At 46.2% G+C, this 22,425-nt stretch overlaps 1 protein-coding gene across 2 annotated transcripts in view; it reads right to left on the bottom strand.

Moving 5' to 3' along the window:
- The window catches only part of KCTD1 (potassium channel tetramerization domain containing 1), a 91,203-nt gene extending 69,192 nt beyond the window's left edge, over window positions 1–22,011 (bottom strand). The window contains exon 1 of one of the 2 annotated variants that reach the window (XM_039218318.1): window positions 21,975–22,011. Coding sequence is in view for 1 of the 2 variants with exons in the window: in XM_039218314.1 (XP_039074245.1) it covers window positions 19,834–21,627 (1,794 nt within the window). In the remaining variant the exon portion in view is untranslated. Of the gene's footprint in view, window positions 1–19,833; window positions 21,748–21,974 lie in introns of those variants that run through there. The other variant, XM_039218314.1, reaches the window with a different exon arrangement.
- Between the last annotated feature and the right edge of the window lie 414 nt (window positions 22,012–22,425).

The following is a 22,425-nucleotide window of genomic DNA, read 5'->3' as shown; positions in this document are numbered from 1 at the left end:
TCAGGGCTGTCTACGGCCATTTTCTGCTTAATTTTGCTAGGAACCTCAAACTGCTCTCATAAAGTTTATTTATTAAGAAAAATAAGTTTAAAAATTACACTTGCTGCAAATAATAGTAATTCTTTTCACCCCAGAAAAAGCCAGCAAACCAAAGTCTTTTTCGTTGAGCTATTTAAGCTATGTTATTCAGGCCCAACTCAGACTGGAGTCTGAAAGTTGTTTCTCTCTGTATCCATGCGCACTACTTAGAATGGGTTAAAGTGATGCTAACAGAAAGCCTATCTGAGTTCCAAGAAACTCAAGACCCAGCACAGAGGTCATACAGAATGCAACTCCGTAGGGTGCCTCCCTGGTCTGAGAAACATTTTCATACAGTGTTCCTATTTTATCGAGCTTTCCTTTCAGTAAAATGGGGCAATGGGGCTCTATCTTGAACTCGATCCTCTACTTTGTCAATTACTCCATTCAAATACAAAGGATCAAGGATGTTCATGTTCTCCTCCTAAATGGGGGGACTCGGGGAAGCGAGGACTGCCCTTTAAGTGGAGAGCGAGAACCTTTACTCACCAGGAATCCACACCCCCCAGGGAACTTGCGGTGGTGTGTGTGGGGGGGGGGGGGTGCTGGCTGGCATAGGAGGCGTCTCTAAGTGCTTGGGGAGGGGAGCCAGAGGGGAGGCTACAGTTCCCTAGCGGTCTACCCTAAGTCAGTCTCTTCTGTCAGGGATTCTAGAAAAGCACATGAAAGTATCACTAAAGCAACCAAAAGGCAGTCACTCCACCCATCCTCCGGATCCTGGACATTCCTCTCGCTCTCTGGACTCCTTCCCATCAGCATGTAAACATGTTTGGGTCTCTCCCATCTTCAAAACACAAAATCCGAAATCCACCCCAGATCTCCAGCTCTGCCTCTCCTACTCCCTCCCTCTCCTGGACAGTCCGACCTGAAAGCAGCGGCTGTCTCCTCCCCTGGGCTCTCTCCGTGCCCTCAGCTCACTCCAGCAGGGCTTCTGCTCACCACCCGTAAAACTGCTCTGCAAAGATGGCCTCCCTGTAGAGAAGCCAGAGCCCCACCTTACTCCAAATCTCAGCTACACCAGCAAAATCAACTGCTCCCTTGGCTCCTGATACACTGCACCCGGTGAGGTCGTTCTCTGCTGAGTGTCGTGGGGCTCTCATCTCTTGTCCCACTATGATTTCTTTTGAAGCAAAAACAATCCACCCCAAGCGGCTTCAACTGTCATCTATAAACTGACGAACTTCCACTTCCACGTTTTGCCCTCCAGCCCAACCTTTTGCCAGGCCTGGTACTTGCCTACTTATCCAACATTTCCACCTGGTTGTCGCAGGAGCCTCCCAAATTCCACAGCTCCAAAGCAGACCTCGCACTATTCCCCAGGGCTCCTCTGGCGGCGGGCCCTCTTCCAATAATTCAGCACCACTGTCAGCCTGGTCCGTTACCTGAACTCCTTCTGTCCCCCAGCCCCCCTCAGTCTCCGTGTCCTGTGGCTTCTACCTCTTAAATATCATGAAGTCATCTACTGCTTCTCTCCAACCCCACTACTACTATTTTAGCTCTTAGGCACCATTACCTCTGTCCACCCTTGTTCTGCCTCGTCTGCAATGCATGGTCCACATCTCAACTGAAGAAAACTTGTTTAAAAAAAAAAAAAAAGAGTTGGACCCTATCCCCCTTTGCTTAAAACCCTTCCAGAACTGCCCAGGCCATAAAATGAGGTCTGAAACCTTTAACATGACCTAGACAAAATAAGGGCCTTGCCAAGAATGCTTCAGCTTTCTCTCTCACCCCTCTCCATCACTCTCTATGCTCAAAGCCCACAGATTTCCTTTCAGTCCTAGAATATTCCGGAATGTTCCATGCTCTTTCCTGCCTCAAGGCCTTTGCAAAGCACGTCCCTCTCTACTGTGTCTCAGATCAAAATCCTTCTTCCTTTCTCCCTTCTCTCTCCACTCTCTTGAAGTGAAAACAAAGAATAAAGCCCAAAGAAGAACCAAAAGTAACAGTCCAGTGGAAAAACAGTACTAAGAAAAAGTTAAAACAGACAGGTAGGTTTGTAGGTTTGTATCCTTTTATTAACTGTACTTGATCCTCTAAGATCATTCTTTAAATTTAAAAGAAAATAGGGGCGCCTGGGTGGCTCAGTTGGTTAAATGCCTGACTTCGGCTCAGGTCATGATCTCATGGTTCGTGGGTTCGAGCCCCGCATTGGGCTCTGTACTGACAGCTAGCTCAAAGCCTGGAGCCCGCTTCTGATTCTGTATCTCCCTCTCTCTCTGTCCCTCCCCTGCTCACGGTGTCTGTCTCTCTCAAAATAAATAAATAAACATTTAAAAAATTTTAATTTATAAGAGAATAAAACCCAAGAAAGCTGTACCCAAAGTCAGAACAGATAAAAATTCCCAAATGGTATTAAATAACCTTGAGAGGGCCGATTTTATTTTCTGTAGCTGAGAACACTCAAAAAAGCGGTCTTTTATGAGCAAAACCCATAAAAGTAAAATGGGGTTAGTGACAATAGTTGTTATTTCCTAACACAGTATATGACACATTCTAATATTAACAGAATTAACACTAGGAAAGCAACAAGAGAGTACATAACCAAAAAACCCAAGGTAGCTAGCCAGACAGACACAGAAAGAAAGTGAACGGAACTCTTCTCCCTAAACCCAAATGGTAACCCAGACCCCCTGAAGTTGGAATTCCATAAGAAATTCTCACTTTTACACTGTCAACTTTATAATGTGGGCAAATACCATAGTAGACGACGGGGATTCTGTGAAATCAAGTGTGTGCCTTCATAAAAGAGGTTCTCTTAGCTGTTATGGGCTTGGGGGTTGAACCAGGGAGAGGCAGAGGGGACCAGGGGAGATGGGAAAGGAAAAAAAGGAAAGAAAAGACAATCCAAGCAGGCCAGCAGTGGAGAGGTGAAGAACTCTGGTCCAGACCGAAACCACAGAAGAAGCCAACATCCAGGTTTGGTGACCTTGGCAAAGTCCATCTTAGAGCTCTCCCTCCCGCGTCCCCACAATGCACGACCTTGCCGACGAGACCCACATGTCTATGAGGCCAGCGCTGTCCGGCTGGTGATTCATGTGGGTGTATGTGATTCCCATGGTGTGCTAAGAAATCCATAGAAGATGGCAAATTAAATTTGGAACATACGCAAAAGAACTTGACTTAATCTTCAGGGACACTGTCTTAGCCACCTGATCCTCAGAGCACAATGTGAGGCACACAGTAGGTGTGCAACAAATGTTTAAGGAAAGGTGGTTTTTTAACGTGCTGTTGGAGGAACTTTCTTCACAGCTAAAGAATTTGTTTTCATTTTTTCAAATGAAGGTGAGACACTGAAATCCTTTCTGTTCAAAGCTAAGAGGGCAAAGATTACCAATTAACCTTAAAATGTTAGCATTAAATATTTTTATTCATTTCTATGAATATTTTTGAATACCTAAAATGTGCCAACCACCGTACCAGGCACTGGGAATAAAGCAGGGAGCAAATGAGGCAATGGTCCAGGAATGAACCATATTTAAAGAGTAAAATAAAAAAATCATGAAAATATTCAACCATTATTTTTTGAAGGGCTACTCCATACGGCAAATACTTTAAATCAGATACAGGACCTTATATATCACATTAGGATGGATATTGTAAAAAAGATATATACACACGCCCTTAAAACATAAAGCCCCAAAACAGAAATGGCAACAGGCACTATCTCTATACCAAGTTATGTTTAAACAGCCCGACCCGATGTTGGAATTCACATCAAGGAGAAATGAAGGCTCTAAAACAAATTTCCCTCAATGCATTTAAATTGCGATCTAATTTGCAAACATCTGATCTGTAAAAATTTGATTTGTAGATATTTTTTGCAAGGGTACAATCACCAGGAGGAGGGAGAAAGGATTGCAAAGGTCACCTGACCAGGTGTCCCTGCAATAAGCTGTCTTATTAGGAAGTAAGGTTAGGGCTTCTCGTAAATTGGTTTAGGTGCATTGGCGAATTAACACCCCCCCCCCCCCAAGGTTAGGACACGGTTTAGTTTCACCACCAGCTGGGCTGGCTCATCTCTCATTCTCAAGGGCTAATCCCAAGATTCTTTGGCACCACAAATATGGACTGAGGGTTTCACAGGCAAGTGCCCACTTGTGTTAATATTTTCTTTTGATTCCATCAGGAATACCTTAGGTGCTTTCTTTTGCCGGATGAGGAGAAAAGCAGGTTTTCCGAAAGACCTATTCAGAGAGGCCGTCTGGGGGAGTGTGTAGCCGGAGAAGAGAGACTTCAGTGCCCCAGCAGCTCATGCCGCAGTGGGTGGCACCAGAGAACCAGGCCTGGCATCAGTACTGAGTAAAGTCCGAAGCAATCACATCATAAACGTTACACGCAACCCAGCAAGTGAGGGGAGGGAGCTTTGTCGACCACGAAAGAGATTCTGAGCCTATAAATCAGGCCTGGGGCGTCTGGGTGGCTCAGTCAGTTGGGCGTCTGACTTCAGCTCAGGCCATGATCTCACGGTTTGTGGGTTCGAGCCCCGCGTCCGGCTCTGCACTGATAGCTCAAAGACTAAAGCCTGCTTTGGATTCTGTGTCTCCTTCTCTCTGTGCCCCTCTCACGCTCACACTCTCTCTTAAAAGAAATGAAAACTTTTAATAAATAAATAAATCAGGACTAATTCCTGACTCAAGGCCAGATTCTGCTGTTGTTTCTCCCTGGGCCTCCATTTCCTCATCCTACCTAACAGGTTGAGGTGGTCAGAGGTGTTCTCCACCCTGAGTTCCTAGGAGATGAACCATGCTAACATCTGTGCTATAGTTCACTGTCCTTCCCCTCATATTTCACTAGGGAAACTCAAAATCTGACGTGGCTCATCCAACAGTGAGCATCTTTATCTGGAAGAGTGGATGCGGCCAGTCACAGCTCCACCTGCCCTGGGTTCATGCAGAGCCTCACCTGCAATTAGGTTCGCATGAGCGCCCTGTATGTGCGGCCTGCTTCTGTACGGGTGGAACCCAACTGATCGGGGACAGGGGGCCCATGAGAAGGAGAGAGTAGCTGTCCAGTCACTTCAGTATATATTCATGATAGTTTTGTTAGTTTTGAGGTCACTCCCACTTGAAAGTCAAGTCCATGAGAAATGAGACCGGCCTTCTGTCTTGCTCTTTACTGGGTTGTCAGTGATCAGCACATACTAAGTGCTCAATAAACAAGTGCTGAATAAATGGATGTGTGAGAGGCCTGGAATACAGTCCTGGATTTGCCACGTACTGCCTATCCTTCCTGGGGCAGGCTGTGAATCTCTGTAGCCTACCAACTATGATGAGGATTAGATGGGAGAATATGCACTGAGAATTTACAGTAACATGCTATTCATATACATTAGCTGTTCAATCAATCATGGCGACAAATTCTTCAGGAACGAGAAGTGTAGCCTTGATAGGGCTAATTATCTAACACGTACTTTGTGATGTAGACAGTATGTACTGACTTCATTCCTAAACAAGTTGGTCTAAACTAAGTTCAGAGTAAAATGTGACTTATTTCAGGATTTATGTCAGTTGAGCAAGTATTTTATTTGTCAAGCAGGAAAAGAGAGTTAAGAGAATGACATAATCCCTCTCAAATTAGCACTTTAACACAAAGAGTGCCACTGTTCTATGTAATACGATGCCAGAGTTTCATATTCTTTATTGCATCTGGAGGAGATATTTTCTGGTTTTCAAGCAGCCATGAGGATGTTTTTTAAACTATTAAAAAAAACTCTACAATTTATCATCCGGTCATATATATTATTTTTAATGCCAAAAGTTTAAAAGATCCTAGTTATATATTCTTTTTTAAAAAGTGTTTAACGCAGCATTTAAAAAAATATTTAAGCTTATTTATTTATTTTGAAAGAGAGAGAAAGAGCAGGAGCAGGGAACGCAGAGAGTGGGAAAGAGTCCCGAGCAGGCTCCGTACTGTCAGTGCAGAGCCTGATGTGGGGCTTGAACTCACAAACTGTGAGATCATGACCTGAGCCAAAATCAAGAGTCAGACGCTCAACCAAATGAGCCACCCAGGTGCCCCCTAGTTATATATTCTATAGAATTATGATTCTTGTTTATCCAAACAAATTTAGAATATGCTTTACTGGTGTCACTACAATCTAATGAAAATTATAAATAAAAAGAGATCAGTTTTGCACTGTCTGGGTGGCTCAGTCAGTTGAACGCTGGCCTCTTGATTTCAGCTCAGGTCATGATCTCTGGGTCGTGGGATTGAGCCCCGAGTCAGACTCTTGCTGGATGTGGAGCCTGCTTAAGATGCTCTCTCTTCCTTTTCCCTTCTCCTTGGCTCCTGAGCACTCTCTTTCTAAAAATAAAATAAATCTCAGGACAAATACCATATATTTGCACATATAGGAGGATTAGGAGGAACTTAACGGAGCACTGTGAGGGAGAAGAAGGGGGGAAATAGTGGGGGAGAGGGAAAGAGGCAAACCATGAGAGACTCTTGAGTGCTGAGAACAAACTGAGGACTGATGGATGTGGGGGGGGAAGCGGGGAGATGGGCATGGAGGGGGGCACTTGTGGGGATGAGCACTGGGTGTTATATGGAAACCAACTTGACAATAAACTATTTGTAAAAAGAAAAAGAAAAAAAGAAAAAAGAAATAAATAAAAATAAAATAAATCTCTTAAAGAGATCCATTTCTATAAATTCAGTGCTTATAATTAGGAAAAATCAAATGGAGCAAATGGTCTATTTAATGAGATGGATAACTCTATTGAATACAGAAAACATATTGCCAATACTTACAACTCATTTCAACTTTTCTGTTTAAAACCTACTTAAAAGTTAGTAAAAAATTAATCCTTTAAACATTTTATACAAAGTGTATTTAAATTATCTTCTTCGTGATATAAATGAAGAGAATAAAAGCTTGAGAGTTTAATTTTATTTTTATATTTTAGTGAGTTACACACTGGATACCTGGAATTTAGTACCTATCTCTCTCTGAACTTTAAAGTTTTTATGACTTGCCTTTTGATGATCATTATTTTATTCTTAGCACAGATGTGGGTTCTCCAAGTGGTTTTTTGCGTGTTTGCATCCTTTCACCTGTGTTTGTAAATATCTTGTGATTTTTTTTTTTTTGGATCTTCTGTCTTAGCTTTAAAAGAGAATATTGAGGGAGCACTTACTGTACTCAGTAGAACATGTGACTCTTGATCTTGGGGTTGTAAGTTCGAGCCCCACAATATGGGTACAGAGAATAACTTAAAAAATGAAATCTTCAAAAAATTAAAAAATAAGAGAATCTTGAGGATCAGCTGTAAATGACTGCCATCCTTCTCCTTTACTCTAGCCTGTCAATAATCTCTAACCCGGGGCGCCTGGGTAGCTCAGTCAGTTGGGCACCCACCTTCGGCTCAGGTCATGATCTCACAGTTTGTGGGTTCGAGCCCCACGTCGGGCTCTGTGCTGACAGCTCAGAGCCTGGAGCCTGTTTCTGATTCCGTGTCTCCTTCTCTCTCTGACCCTCCCCTGCTCACACTGTCTCTCTCTCTCTCTCAGAAATAAATAAAACACTAAAAATAATAATAATCTCTAATTTTTAAACAAAGTTCTCAGTTATCGAGCACGTATTATGGGCTTTTACTATTCACAACAGCTTTCCCATGATCCCCCGCTGACAGCTGAGAAACTACGCAACCTTCCCCAGGCCATTCGCTGTTAGCCTCCTAACTCTAACCTGTGTCCATTCTTGGGTGAGTCTGATTCAAACTGGCAGAGAACGTTAGTTCTGCCCCAATTTCCTGTAAGACAGCAGGTTCCTTAGCCCTTCCCTTCCCTTTTTTTTCCCCGTGTCCCTTCCTTGTTTTTCTTTTCGCTCCTGGGTCACCTAAGTGTCCTTTATCCCTCATGTTATCTGCTGCCACCAACAAAAGGGCCACATGTCAGCGGGCTGTCACTTCCCTGCGATCTTCTTGCAGGAAGAAGTCAGGTGACCCGGGCTGCCGAGCCCGGCTCCCTCGCCTGTTCCGGCCGGGCAGGAACCGCCTGCCAAAAGCAGCAGCCAGGGAAAAGCCGCTGCGGCAACGCCTGTCATCCTGTGCCAAGAGGTAAACCCTTGCTCCATAAAGCGCCTTCGTATTATTAAACAGTTTCTATTTGTCAGGCCCTTTATAGTCATTTTTATTGGCTCTCTTTACTAGTCATAACTCTGCATCAGAACTGGGCTCACTTTTTCTTTTAATTAAGTGCTCTGAGTCAAGTGGGAAAGACTGAAGGCCTTGGGGAGCAAGTGAGCCTCCGCCGAGAGCAGTGAGAGAGGCCACAGAGCCCCGCGCCCTGCCCCCAGTGAGTGCCAGACCTGCCGGCCGCCGGCCCTCACCGCTGCGCCAACGGCTCCGCGGAAGATCCACAAGTCAATCCAACTACAGCCTTCGGCCACTGTCATCTGGACTGTGTGCTGACTTCTGGATCACCGAGCCATTCTATGTCACCCTAATCCAGAATGTTCCCGGTTATTTTCCTGCAACCCCAAAAGCACAAAATCACATTAAAGTTCTTTTAATTTTATACGGGACCTGGGTGGCTCAGTCTGTTAAGCGTCCCACTTCGCCTCAGGTCATGCTCTCACGGTCCGTGAGTTCGAGCCCCACGTCGGGCTCTGTGATGACAGCTCAGAGCCTGGAGCCTGCTTTACATTCCGTGTCTCCCCTTCTCTCTCTCTGCCCCTCCCTTGCTCAGGCTGCCTCTCTCAAAAAAAAAAAAAAAAACTAAACATTAAAAAAAATTATAGCTAGAAAAGTACCACTGTAGAAGAGGCCTATACTTGAAGCTGGAACCTGAACTTGAACTCTGCTCCTCTGTAGGGCGGTGAACCTGAGAAAGTGCCTAAGTGCTCTGAGGGTTTCCCTCATTTCCAGAATGGGTACAACAACCATTCCTATCCTCTCCGGTCAGCTTGCTTGTGTGCACAGAGAATCACAGGACATACCCCACAGTCGGGGTTCATTCTTCACGCTCCTTGTCTGTCTCCTCCACGAGACTACGAGTAAGGCCTCCAAACACATGGCCTTTACCTGTGTCCCCACCATCTACCTAACCCTGTACCACTTCACGCTAGAAAGCGCCTTATATAGCTTCCTAAGAAGGAAGTCGCATACAAGAGCCCTTCGCAAACAGCAAAACACAATTCACACATGCCTTACTATGACACGATTTACAGTGTGGTCCCATAGTCCCCAAGATGCGGAAGATAGAACACCCGGCACCAAAGAAGCCAGGCTGCAAAAGTTGTAATCAAAAGTAAACTGTGACAAAGTTATCAGTTCTCAATTTCTTTGGGCTGCTGCTGGAATCCTCAATGTTAAGATACATGGCTTAGCAATGGGGTGAACACTTGGAGGGGCTGATGTGTGGCAAAACGTGGCCCCTTTCCTTCGTGCTGGGACATCTAAAATTTAGCCAGGCACTAAAGGCATCCTCAAGAGGTCTCAATGTGACAGCAAAGAAAAGGCTTACATTTTGACAAGATTTTATTTTTTCCAAGTTTTCATATTCTCCTTATACATTTTTAAGATTTAAATGTTCAGGATTTCGGTTTGGTTAGGCTACCTTTAGTGCCATTTCTTAGACGGTAAGAAACACTATTACTCTCCAGGGTTTACCTGTGAATAGTCATTAAATGAGGCAAGACCCTTTTCCTTGCCAACTAGTCCTCCTTTTGACTTTACCTAGGTATTGCCTCTCTAGTCCTCCGGTGTCTTCTTAACTGTTTCTAAGTTATTCCTTACCTCCAAATTCCCACCTTGCAAACAGTAAGTGCTCAATAAATGCTTTTATAAATAAATCTGATTTTGAGTTTTTCTGCATAGCATTCTCCCTCGCCCCGATTTTTCTCTTCTTAGACCATCACTCATATCCCAGGAGATGATTCTAAACCATATCACTTGAGATGGTAGTTTGGGGCACCTGGGTGGCTCAGTCAGTTGAGCGTCCGACTTTGGCTCAGGTCATACCTCGTGGTTTGTGGGTTCAAGCCCCGCGTCGGGCTCTGTGCTGACAGCTAGCTCAGAGCCTGGAGCCTAGTTCAGATTCTGTGTCTCCCTCTCTCTCTGACCCTCCCCTGCTCACGCTGTCTCTCTCTCTCAGAAATAAATAAAAAACATTAAAAAAAAAAAAGAGAGATGGTAGTTAAATGAGGGGAGAGGATCTGTGAACCCATGATCGTTTTCATAAGGAAGGAAGGAAGGAAGGAAGGAAGGAAGGAAGGAAGGAAGGAAGGAAGGAAGGAAGGAAGGGAGGGAGGGGAAGTGGAAAAAACCTACATGGAACTTGATCACTTCTCTTTCTCCTTACAAAACGATCGAGAAAACAGTGAAATCACCAGTATTATGAAAATCCTATTGCTAATTATAAAAAACTAACATGTGAATGAACACTGAGTAAGGAAAGGAAAGTGAAGCTACCTTAATCAGTTTTGTAATAGTCTTGTTATATTTTTATTTGGTTCTGCGTGCTTCTACAGCAGTATGATTTTAAACTGCTACCTCAATCCACTGCAAAATAAACATCGTGAAAGTCTTTTTTTTTTTCTGGAGTAAAAAACAATGAGATGTTTGTTCACTATAGAAGAAAAAATCTAAAATGTATTTAGTTTTGTCAGAAAATGTCATAAAACAGAAGCCAACATTTCGTATGAGCTGGCTTAATAAAATTAATAGATTAATTTTATGTATGAATTAACAGAGTTAATATAATTCTACAAGCCCACAAACTTATCCCTATAAGGACTATGGTGGCTGAACACTGTGAATAATTGAAGGGCAAACTAAATTAGGGGTAATGCATCCCTGCATCATCATATCAATCATTTCTATTTTATAAGAGCACTTTGTCAAACTTAAATCACAAGAGGTCGTTAACTGGTCAGCAATACTGCATCAAACCACCAATTACTCTGGTTTTGCAGTCTGCTCAAAACATATACTTGTACACCTCAAGTGGAATGTCTATTAATTTACAGAATCTCCAAGATGGAAGTCAAGTTTTAGAAAATTGCACTCCACTTACGCGTTAAGGAAATGCAAATACCGTAACACAGGAACTAGCCAAATAGAGGCCCTGCCTCTGGAACACTGGAAGTTATTGCTATAATGACCCTCCAAATGCCATTAAGAATGCCAGTATTACAACCACTCCCAGAATCCCAAACCATTTTGATACAATTTAATCTCTTGTAAAACGGTGTTGATCTCATTCTAAGCCAACTTTTGCAAATCTGATGGGGTCTGGGCATGAGTTATGCCCACTGGAGAGCTTTCTGCTACCCTGTTTAGCACTTGACAATTTCCACGTCTTTTGTAAAGAGAAATGGGGGCAGTCTGTAGAATAAACCTACAGGGTATAGAGATCAATCCTGCCTGGGACCATAGCAAATGCAACCTTATAGAAAAGCAGAAGAGAGAAAAGGAGGCTTTAGGGGTAAAGCATCCCCGTGGATGTGATGGCTCTTTTTTTTTTTTTTTTTTTTTTTTTTTAGATTTTATGTACTTAAGTAATCTCTACATTCCACATGGGGCTCGAACTTACAACCTCAAGATCAAGAGTCGCACAGGGTCCTCTGACTGAGCCAGTCAGGTGTGCAAGAGGCCACCTGGGGACTTCCTATCTACTAGGAGAACAGAGGAACTGCTACTGGCTGGAAACAGCAGAGACCCCACACACAGCACCCGGACAAACTATTTACAAGAGAAAGCTGAAGGCTGGGACTTTAACATAGAGATCAGCGGTTTTTCAACTAGAAGAGATTCTGTGCTAAGGTAATAAAACGACAGTAAATGTTCCTTGAGTGCTCAGGCTTTAGGTACTTCTCATACAGTAATTCACCCAATACTGGTGACCCTGCCAGGTGGGTGTGACCACCATCCCCCCCCCCCCCCACCAAGGAGGAAACTGGAACGCAGGGGGACTCGGAGCAGAGCGGACATCTGGTCTGGGGGACCTGGCACTGGCATCTCTTCTTACCCGCTATGTGACAGGGCTTCTCAGAAGAGGCTGTTACAGTCCCCAGGATCTACTGATGGCCGGGGGACCCCCACACAACAAAACAGAAGCATGAACTCACTGGAAATATTATGTTGTGCTCTCTGCTTTTAATTAATTTATTTCTGCTTGACTGTAACAAGTTCTCTCTTCTTAAGTTGCCCTAGGAAAGCACCTAAGGTGGTGATAAGAATCCAATGTTATATTACCTTCTTTTCATTGGCTGGATTTTTCTATTTGAACAGTTGGTAAGAATTTTGGAATCAGCAGACTATGGATTTAAAGCAGAGACTTGGGGTCACCTAGGTGGCTCAGTCAGTTAATGTGACTCTTGATTTCGGCTCAGGTCATAATCTCACGGTTTGTGAGGTCAAGCCCCGCGTCAGGCTCTGCGCTGACAATACGGAGCTTCCTTGGGATTCTCTCTCTCCCTCACTCTCTCTCTTTCTCTCTGCCCCTCCCCTGCTCACACACTCTCTCTCAAGATAAAATAAATTAATTAACTCACTCACTTAAAAAACTATTTTAAAAGCAGAGATTCTTGAATCAAACAGGCCTGGGTCCAGATCCAGGCATAGTTACTTATCAGTTATTAAACCTTAACCAAATTGGTCAACTAAGGTTAGTTAGACCTTAGTGTCCTCCTTCGTAAAATGAAAATAACTCCCTGGGTTGGTCTACTGCCAGTTTGAAGACCACTATAAAGCCCCTGGTACGTGTTAGTCATTAATTACACTCCACTTCATATCTACAAAATCAGTCAGAGGATATGACAGCTGACATCGAAACCCTGCTAACAGGGAGCCCCCTTGGTCTCCACAGACTTCAGCCCAACAGAATGAGACGTGCATGGCCAGAGCACGCCCCTCATCATTCCTGCCTGGATCGGATCCAATCACTGACCTAGAATGGCCAGGAGGCTGGGAATGCTAACGCGCTTCTCATTTCTAAGTTACAGCCCTTCAAACCACATGGCAAAAAACATAGCAAGTTCAAGTATCGTAACTAATCCACAAGCTCAAGAAACGTGCCTTAAACACTTTTCTCTCAGACTACAATAACAAAGTGGACACTTTTCTCATGTATCAAGTTTACACACAGATTATGTGTATAGCTGTATCTGTATTAATGTACTGATCCATGACCTTGCTCTCTATATGGGGGGATGTATTACAAGTACCACGTTAATATACATACATATCTATAGTGTATCTACTAACTTGGTGTCTGGCGTGTGGCAGAAAGCACCCAAAAGGGATGGGTGCTGTAAATAATAGTTCCCTTTTCCTTGCATTGAGAGGAAAGATCGGGAATGAATGGTGAGGCACCTGACTGAGCTGGGTTAACCTGCACTGGAGACACGGAGTAAAACTAGAAAATAATGATTAAAAGCTTCCAGACTAATCCTGACATTCTAATTTGGTGACCATATTACTCACAAAGGAAGCGCCATTTATCTCTGCCATCCTAGAGCATTCCTTTCTGAATTCCTCTCCTGTTTTCCTAGAAGCCTACAACCTAATGCTCTCTTAAATCTGTCAGCCCTTTTAGGTAGCAGGTACCTCCTTCCTCCTAGACCAGATCAAAATGCCCCATCTGCCAGGGTTCACTGCCAGCAGATCAGGGGAAAGCAATAATTTAAGGTGTGAATGAAGCTGGGTCCTCCCAGGAAAAGTTTGCAAGATAAAGGGGATTTTCAAAAGTCTACCTTGGGGCGGGCTGGGGGGAGGGGTGGGAGGCCCAGAACCGGCGGTGTAGGAATAACCGAACCACCGTTTTGGCAGGCTCCCAATCCTCTCCTTCAAGGTCTCCCCAATTCCCTCAGCTTTCCAGGGTTATACACATGGACTCAAACAACACATGGGAGCCCTCTGCCATCTTCACACTGTTCCCCCAGTATGAGGACTATGCTTTAGGACTTCCCTGCCTCCCCCCTGCCCCCACATATGAAATATAACACGGCCAAACTCACTGCCTACAGCCAGCAGGGGTGCCACTGTTTGCGGCCACTAAACGGGAATCACAAATCTCAGAAGGCATTGGGTCTCCAGAAGAAGGAAGCTCCCACTGGGGTTCCCAAAGTGGAGCAAAGTGCTGTGACAAAAACTCCCGATGAAAGTTCAGATGCTCTGGACCGTTTACAGTCCGGTAAGAGATCTCCCACTTTGTTGTTCTTGAAAATTCGGTTATCCCAGACATGGACCGGGTTTAGGATAGGATCTGAATTTAAAAAAAAAAAAAATCAGCAGCTTATAAAAGTTTGCTGTCCCATATATCTTTTTTTTTTTAAATGTTTTATTTTTATTTATTTCTAGGAGAGAGACAGAGAGAAAGCGTGAGCAGGGGAGGGTCAGAGAGAGAGGGAGTCACAGACTGAAACAGGCTCCAGGCTCTGAGCTGGCAGTCAGCACAGAGCCCGACGCGGGGCTCGAACCCAAGAACCGCGAGATCATGACCCAAGCGAAAGTCGGACGCTTAACCGACTAAGCCACCCAGGCGCCCCTAAATATATCTTTTTTAAGGAGAAAGAAAGGACTCTGTCAGGTTGTTACACTATAAGCTGAAAGGAAGTCTGACTGTAAAGGAAGTGGACCAGAGGAAGGGAGAATTACTGAAAACCTAAAACATGTCTAATTAGGTTTGGTCTCCTGTGGTTCAGTGGATACACTGTGGTCTGCTGTCTAGTTCAAAGCTATGGGTGTTATGAAATCTAGCCCTTGCTGTGATGAGGGATCTCAACCAGCTTAAATACTCTATTTCTAGACTATGCTCATTCCCTGTACTAAAGACTCAACACCATTCACAGCCCATCCTCTCTTTAGAAATAGCAGGCAAAGAGAAACTTTTACAAATCTGAAAACCTAAAGTCTACAGCCCAAAATTTTACTGAACCTAAAAATTTTAAAGTTCCTCTGTTTCCACGGAGATGTCCATGTATCAAGCAGACAATCACTCCAGCTTGAAGTCCACTAGCCGGCCCACTGTCTGGAAAGCACCATGGAGGACTGAGGGCAAGGGCCAAATCTTGCTCGTGGGGGCAGCACTTCGCAGAGAGGAGGAGGCTCTCCATCAGCAATGGTTGAACTGAATTCGGGGTCTTTGGAACACCACCAGTGGTGACTAAAAAAAGTTTGCCCATGCAATGTTTCAAATCTGAAAGCTGCATTTTCTCTCATGTTAGTTTATCAAGGTCAACTGACACACCTATTTGGACCAACTAATTTCCTCTACCTTCACCCCTATCTAAATTCTCCACAGAAGTCTTTAAAAAGGAACCCTGACTAACTAGTTTAATGCAGTTAGGCATCAATCAAGAGAAGTAGAAATAAAGGTCTAGGGTATGACAGACCCACAGATTGCCAGCTTATAGGTTTGTTCCCAAGATTTTCAACACAGGGGACAACATCACAATTCCCGTACCAATGCTGCGTTTGAAATGGCAGCGAAGACACCAAAAGGTAACTTGAGACTTAACTTTTTATTAAATAATTGGAGTTTTGACTGGCCTGGGCTAAGGCGGAGCCTGATTTCAATAGTCTCACATACAAAGAGCAGTCCTATTACAAGAAGGGGCTCTTACTTGCAGTGACAAGAGGGTGGCCTGTTAGGTAACATTTGTTTGGGGAGATAGATTTTAAAATCAAGGTGATACAAGGATTTAAGTTTTAAATGAATGGGGGACCCACTTTCTCGTTCGGCAGCAAGCACTTCTTTCCCTGTTTCCTGGATCAGATTTAATAGACAGTGAGCGGACATATATGTGGGTTTATAGCATTTAGAACAATTCACTTGCATAATGACAACACTAATAAGACGCAAGAGTTAAGAATACAGATTTGTTTCCCAAAATGACTGCTGCAAACCATTAAGCATATCACCTTTTAATTTTCCTTATTTTGATCTGGTTTTAATACTTCATGAGGCCAAAATCTTGCCAATGCAACTACTTGCCAAGCGGAAAATGGATTAACTTATAAAGATGCCTGGTACAAAAGCCAAAATAGTAGGTGCTCAATAACTGTTTCCTAAAATGAACAAAAAAGGTTACACCCTTAATGTTACTGACAGTTTTTCCACCAATCTGAACGGGGAGCAACTATTCCTGCAATAGCAAAAAGGCAGGTAGCCACAAGCTAACATTAAATATCAGGAAAATATCCTGATTTAAACGAGGCAGTTAATCCTAACAGCTCCAGATAACCATTACAAAGAAGTCATGTTACAGTTGCTCTGGCTGTTAAATCCACAACTCCTCCATGTTTATAGAAGTCAGATTGATTCTCTCTTTAAGAAAGAGAGTAGCCCTCCCAAATTAAAAATAAGACTGGCGATTATCTCATTAATGCATAAAATGCATGTTGTTGGTTTTGTCTATTAAGCAGACTGACTCAATATCCCTTCTCCCTTCCCACACTAAGCACCTGAATGAAAACTGGTTTCCCAGTGCCTTTGACTTCTCAAAGGCAAGGTCAGGAACAGCAGTACGGTTTCCTACAGAGAGGCTGCTCTCATTTTCAGCTGGGAAACTGTCAGGTCTGACTCTGGCCCCCATGAAGGCAATGAAACAGACACAGGGGACACGCACCACCAACTCCAGTCTCTTTCCACTACTCTTATTTCCTACTTGGAGAATTCCTGAAAAGTATTTCTGGAAATAATCTGGGTTAAAGCCAAACACGTGCACCTGAAGACACCTTTGTCAAAAGCTCATGAAGGTGTCTGAGTCTACATTTTAGGGAGCTAATGCTCACATCTTTGGTGCTGGAGAGAGGCACAATCTTTTATATAAAAGCTTTAGCAACAAAACTTTGACATTTACCATATTCGTTGTGTGCAAATAATAAAGAGTAAAGTTACAAATCTCTATGATCCATCTAAGCAGAAGAACTGTTCTCTGAGGCAGGAAAAATGCTGTATTTTCATGAAAAGAGAACAGCTATGAAAACATAGGATGGGCTGTGCTAAACTAAATCTCTTAAAAGGTGCCATGTGACCTCCATGGGCGCTGAGAAGCTGCACCAGTAACTGGATCGTCTGAGACCACAACAGCTGGGGGGGGAAGGGAGGGAGACTGGAAACTACCCTTTGCTTTTATCACAGCCATTCCAGAGAATTACAGGGAACTTCTTAAAGCAACCATCACAATGCTACCATAACCCTTGCCCATCCCCCACCAAACCAACAAAAGCCAGGAACTTCACGTGAGTAAAAATCACAAATTCCGTAATTGTTAATCCTTGAATGCATTCATTTTTCAACCAGTCCCATAAACGACCCACTTAACACTCTCAAGAGGTAAAAAGAGTAAATGCATTTAAAGCAATAGGCTCTTCATCTGTTGCGAAACTTGCAATGTTAGAAGAGCATCAAAGCATCAGGGTGTGAGTGTCATCAAGAAGTCTAGAAGAATATGGTCAACGGTGGAGTTCTGTTCAATGCCACTTGAGGAGTCTGGCCAATATTAAGGTTAGATATAGCCTGTGTTTATACTTAAGTAATAATGACTGAAGCTCAAGGCACACAACAGCATTTCCTGAAGATTAATGACCAGCAAGAGGAACTGACTGCCTGAAGCAGTACCTTGGGCCAGTAACCCCAGCCGGTCATCAATCCTCAGGAAATGCCCCGGATCTCAATGGTACAGTGACTTTAACAAATACAAGAAGAAAAAGTTTAGTATCACCTTTCTACACAAACTCAACATTTGTTTTGTTCTTAGAGGGCTGAGACCTCATACAGTGAGTTCTACAGGAATCACTAGAGTTCTCTTAAACTTCATAATGCTGGTTAAAAAAAAAAAAAAACTTACTTTAACATACGTGAAAAGCTGGCTGTTAAATCCGTGCAAAAAGAACAACTTTTTGTAGTGTTTTAACTACAAGGAACTCAACTATAATAATGTTTGCATAATAACAATCTAGCCAACATATGGATACTCAAAAATCTTTTTTTAACTTTCATCTATATTTACCTGACAGTAACTCAAGAAAAATAAATGAATCAGTATTCAGGTTTATAGAACTGATTTATCTCACTCAGTTAAGACAAGGCTGTGACAGAGCAATTGCATTCCTTAGACCAAAACAAAACCGACGGGAACAATTCCCTCCTCCATCTTTTGTGAATCTTAACTCGATTCTATATGACACTGATGTCAAGAAAGCAGCCGACAGATGCCAGCAGACCAATGGTTTCATTATTATTCCAAGCAGATATATACTCTAATAAACTTTCTCAGGCTTTTAACTCTTAATTAATCAGGCACTCCTCTAAACCAGGACATTTTAAGGGTCTTACTTCATCAGAAGAATGTGAGCATTTATTTTTGCTTTCAAAGAAAAAGCAAACCCAAATTCTCCAACGAAGAAGTCTCCTCTCTGCCCTTACAACTCCATAAAAACCACCTCCTGGTCTGTCGGAAATGTACCACGCACGCACAAGTACAGAAATACGCATAGCCTGCGGGTCTTGTGTGTTTTAGAGAACTTTGCTGTTTATATTATCATTCACAGCCCCTTTCTCTGTTGGCCTTGAGGCTTGCTGATTAGCTGGTAAACCTTTGAAAGGGTCAGACTGTCCAGAACTGGAATTTCCACTTTGGAGAAAGCACAGAGGGCCCAGACATCTGTTCCTTCGAAGGCCTGCACTACACCTCCAGACTTACAGTCGAAATTCCTACTTCTGTTGATGGCACGGAGGTCAGAGTAGTAAAACCTCCAGCCTTCAGTAGAATAGCGCCTAGTCCCCAAAGACCTCTTGTCTCTGGTCCTAGAGGAAGAGTAGCCAAACGATCAATACAATTTTAACAATACAAATAGATTCCTCTAGGAAAAATAATAATAAACATCCATTTAAGCCCTCAGTCTCAACCCAGAATTTGGTACTGCTTAGAATTAACTAATTTTTGTATTGAAACAGTTCCTTAATCCTTGATGGGGACTCTTAAGCCCAGAGAGGTAAACTGACTTGCCCAAGCGGGCTCAGCTTCTGGGCTACAACTTCTTAACTTTGGGTGTCCCTGCCACTCTACCGTGCCATTTGTCTTCATTAAATTTCTATATTCTTAGGTGTTACCTGTCCTCCCCATGGGGCTCTGGAGAGATAGCACGTTTGGTGCCATGGTGCAAGGCACCACCGGGCAGGGGGCCTGGCTGGTAGTGCTGACACCCCTTCCCTCTACTAACAGTCACTTTAGTTTACGGAAAGTGAACCCCAAACATCACTTTACGTTCTGCTACCTGTTACAGTATAAACTGGCACTGGATTGCCAATCTCTCCACTCCCCACCCACTTACAGGAAGTGGGCTTGGCACATTTTCTTTTTCTTAATATATAACTTTTTAAAAAAATCTTTGTAAGCTATAGCAAATACGCAAGAATACTGTAATGGTTACTTTATTCAAATATATTTTAAGTAACTACCTCCTTTACATGCGCAGCATTCCAGCACTGTGCCTTATAAAACTCATGCATTCAGGGAATCGTCAGTCAGGCTGCCTCCAACCCTTTTGTTCTGTAAACTTTGAAGTTTTAGTCTTACAGCGCAGCACTGGATGTTAGGGACCTTGGCTTAAGCTCTTTTAAGGTTAGGTGTAAACTTTCCTGAAAAGCACCAAGAGTTAAGGGTGAAATCAAATCAAATCAAATCTGATTCAGTATATTTGGTACTTTTAAAAACTGCTCCCCGCCCCGGCCCCAGATCTGCATTAGCACGAGTTAGTCCCGAAATGGTCCCAGAGAAACATTTCATGCATAGAGTTTGGTTACCTGGGTGGGGGAAATAATAGCAGGTGAAACTACTGTGGGAGAATTGGTGCTTCTGTGCCCATTGGCTTCTGGAAGAAGAGGCAGGGGGTCGTGTTTCACGGAAACCACCACCACCGCATCCACAGGCTCCGAGGGGCGGATACAAAGTCTTTTGGGGGAAGAGGGGCCGCAGATATCCCCAGACCCGAACACCGACTCGTACAGTGCGCGCTTGGGCGCAGCCTCGGATTTCACGTCGGGCCCGACCTGGCTGTCTTTGGGGAGGATATAGGTGTTCCCCAGCAAGGGCGGCTGGGGGCGGTGGTGGTGGGAGGGATGGGTGGGGGGGTGGGGGGAGTGGTGGCGAGCCGCCCCGTTTAGAACCTCCGCGTAGCAGCCCTGCGGGGCGGGCGAGCCCAGTTTGGTGCCGATGCCCGCGATGCTGTTGAGCGTGGCGATGGAGACGGCGCCAATGCAGTGGTTGGTATAGGTCTTGGAGAGCTTGGCCGCCTTCGAGAGCATCTGCATCCTGGTGCCCAGCAAGTTCTTGCCGATGGCTTTGTTCTCGTACCAGGTCACATCGCCCTCGCTGCAGTGGTCCCGGGGCCGCTGGAAGAACGCCTTGCAGAGCGGGTTGCGCTTCGACAGGTACTTGACGAAGCTGGCGTAGGGGCAGAACTCGGTGCCCGTCTCGTACATGCGCGGCAAGTTCTCCTCGTCGCTGCTCTCGGCACGCTTCTTGCTCCACGACGACGAGCGCGACTTATGGTAAGGCCCGAGGGACTTAAAGTAGACGAACTTGCGGCCGTCCTCATCCATGGCCAGCCCAAAGGAGTCCTCCTCCAGCTCGCGCTGGTTCTCGCGGCCGCGCGTGCAGAAGTACATGCAAGTCTCGAACCAGACCTTGTTGAGCAGCCCGAAGGGCGTGTTGGTGCTGAAGACGCTGGAGGTGTAGAGCTTGCGCAGGTCGGCCCGCGTGATGGCTTGCTTCTGCACCACGGGCCCGGCGCCCTGCTCCTCGAGCTTGCGGATGACCGCGGCCAGCGTCAGGTTGGCGCTGCGCAGCTCGGGGTCCTTGGTGAGGTCGAGCGTGCGGCAGTACGGGGGCTCGTTGAGGTAGCGGTTGAGGGAGCTGCGGATGCTGATGAGCGACGACTTGCTGTAGAGCTGGCCGCTCTTGGAGCGGGCCTCTGCGTAGAAGGAGCGCAGCACGCGGCACAGCGCCCCCTTGTCCATGGTCTCGAAGTCCGGGCTCTGCGCCTTCTCGCTCAGGTACTCCCGGAAGATGCGCACGGCGTAGCGGGTGGCCAGCCGGGTGTTCTCGCTCAGCCGGGCCCGCTCGGGGCGCTGCAGCACGTCGGGGTCCAGCTCGGCGCTGTCCCCCGGCGGCCCGCCGCGGGCCCGGGGCGCCAGCAGCCGCGGCGGCGCCTCGGGCTCCAGCGCGGCGCTCTGGTCCATATTGATCATATGGACCGGCTCGGGCTCTAACTCCTCCCCGGCCGAGTCCTCGGGCTCCAGGGGCTCGTCCCAGTCCAGCCCCATCTCTTCCTCCTCCTCCTCCTCCTCCTCGTCCTCCTCCAGCCCCCCGCCTCCGTCCTCCTCGTCCCCCGTTATCTGCACCTCCTGGATCTCGTCGTCGTCGTCCTCCTCCTCCTCCTCCTCGCCCGCGCTGCAGTAGTGCGGGCGGCCGTGGCCCCCAGCTCCGCGCTCGCCCTCGCCCCGCTCCCCATTGTTCTCGGCGGCGGCGGCGGCGGCGGCGCCGGCGCTGCCGCCCGCGCTGGTGTTACAGTCCCCGCTGCCAGGCATTCTCGCCATATTGCCGTCTCTCTGCCAGTCCTCGGGCAGGGCGCATGCGCTATATTGGACCGCAGCGCTGAGAGCTTTTGTGTTTAATGACCTTCAGCTACCGGGAGGCAAAGCCGGGCTCTTAAAGGAGCCGCGCTCCAATTGTCAGTTCGGAGCGCTACTCCGGAGGGGCAGCGGCGCGCAGGGGATGGAGGGGAGGGGAGGCGGGGGTAAGTTAGAGAGGGAGAGGGTAAGGACGGAGGCTGGCTGGACCCTCCGCCTCCCCCACCCCGCTCCCTACTCCTAAGAAAACTTTGAAGGGAGGGGAAGAAAGGGGAGGGAGAGCTGTCGGTGGGGGTGAAACACTCCCAACTTACCCTCTGGCGGAGTGGCGCGCGGGCCCGGGCGGGAGAGAGGGAGGGCCGGCGGGAGGGCGGGGCGGTCTCGCTTCTCTAAGTAATGCCCGAGGAGCAGTGCCCCTTCCACCGCCCCCTCATCGCCCCCCGGAGCCGGGGGTTCGGGGAGGCGGCAGCGCCGGGCGGGCCGCGGGTGCTGCTCGGAGAAGCCCGTGTCTGGGGCCGCCCGGAGCGGAGCAGGCAGGTTAATGAGCAGGGTGGAGGAGGCACGGCGAGGCCCCGCACCCTCTCTGCGCCCGCGGCCAGGGCGCAGCGGGCGAGGCTTGGGAGCGGGATGGGGCTGGCGGCGGCGACTCCCCCACCTACTAGCTGGCGGCTAGGCGCGGGGGCCTGGGGCCAGCCGCACGGCTCCCAGCTCCCTTTCCGTCTCTTGCAAAGGAGCGAAACCCGCCCCACGTCAGCCTCATCCCTT

This window comes from Hyaena hyaena, unplaced genomic scaffold (genome assembly GCF_003009895.1).
Source record: "Hyaena hyaena isolate Hyena2069 unplaced genomic scaffold, ASM300989v1 scaffold_14, whole genome shotgun sequence".
Classification (NCBI taxonomy): Eukaryota; Metazoa; Chordata; class Mammalia; order Carnivora; family Hyaenidae; genus Hyaena; species Hyaena hyaena.
Note: the sequence above shows the minus strand (reverse complement) of the source record. Positions and strands in the feature narration are given on the sequence as shown.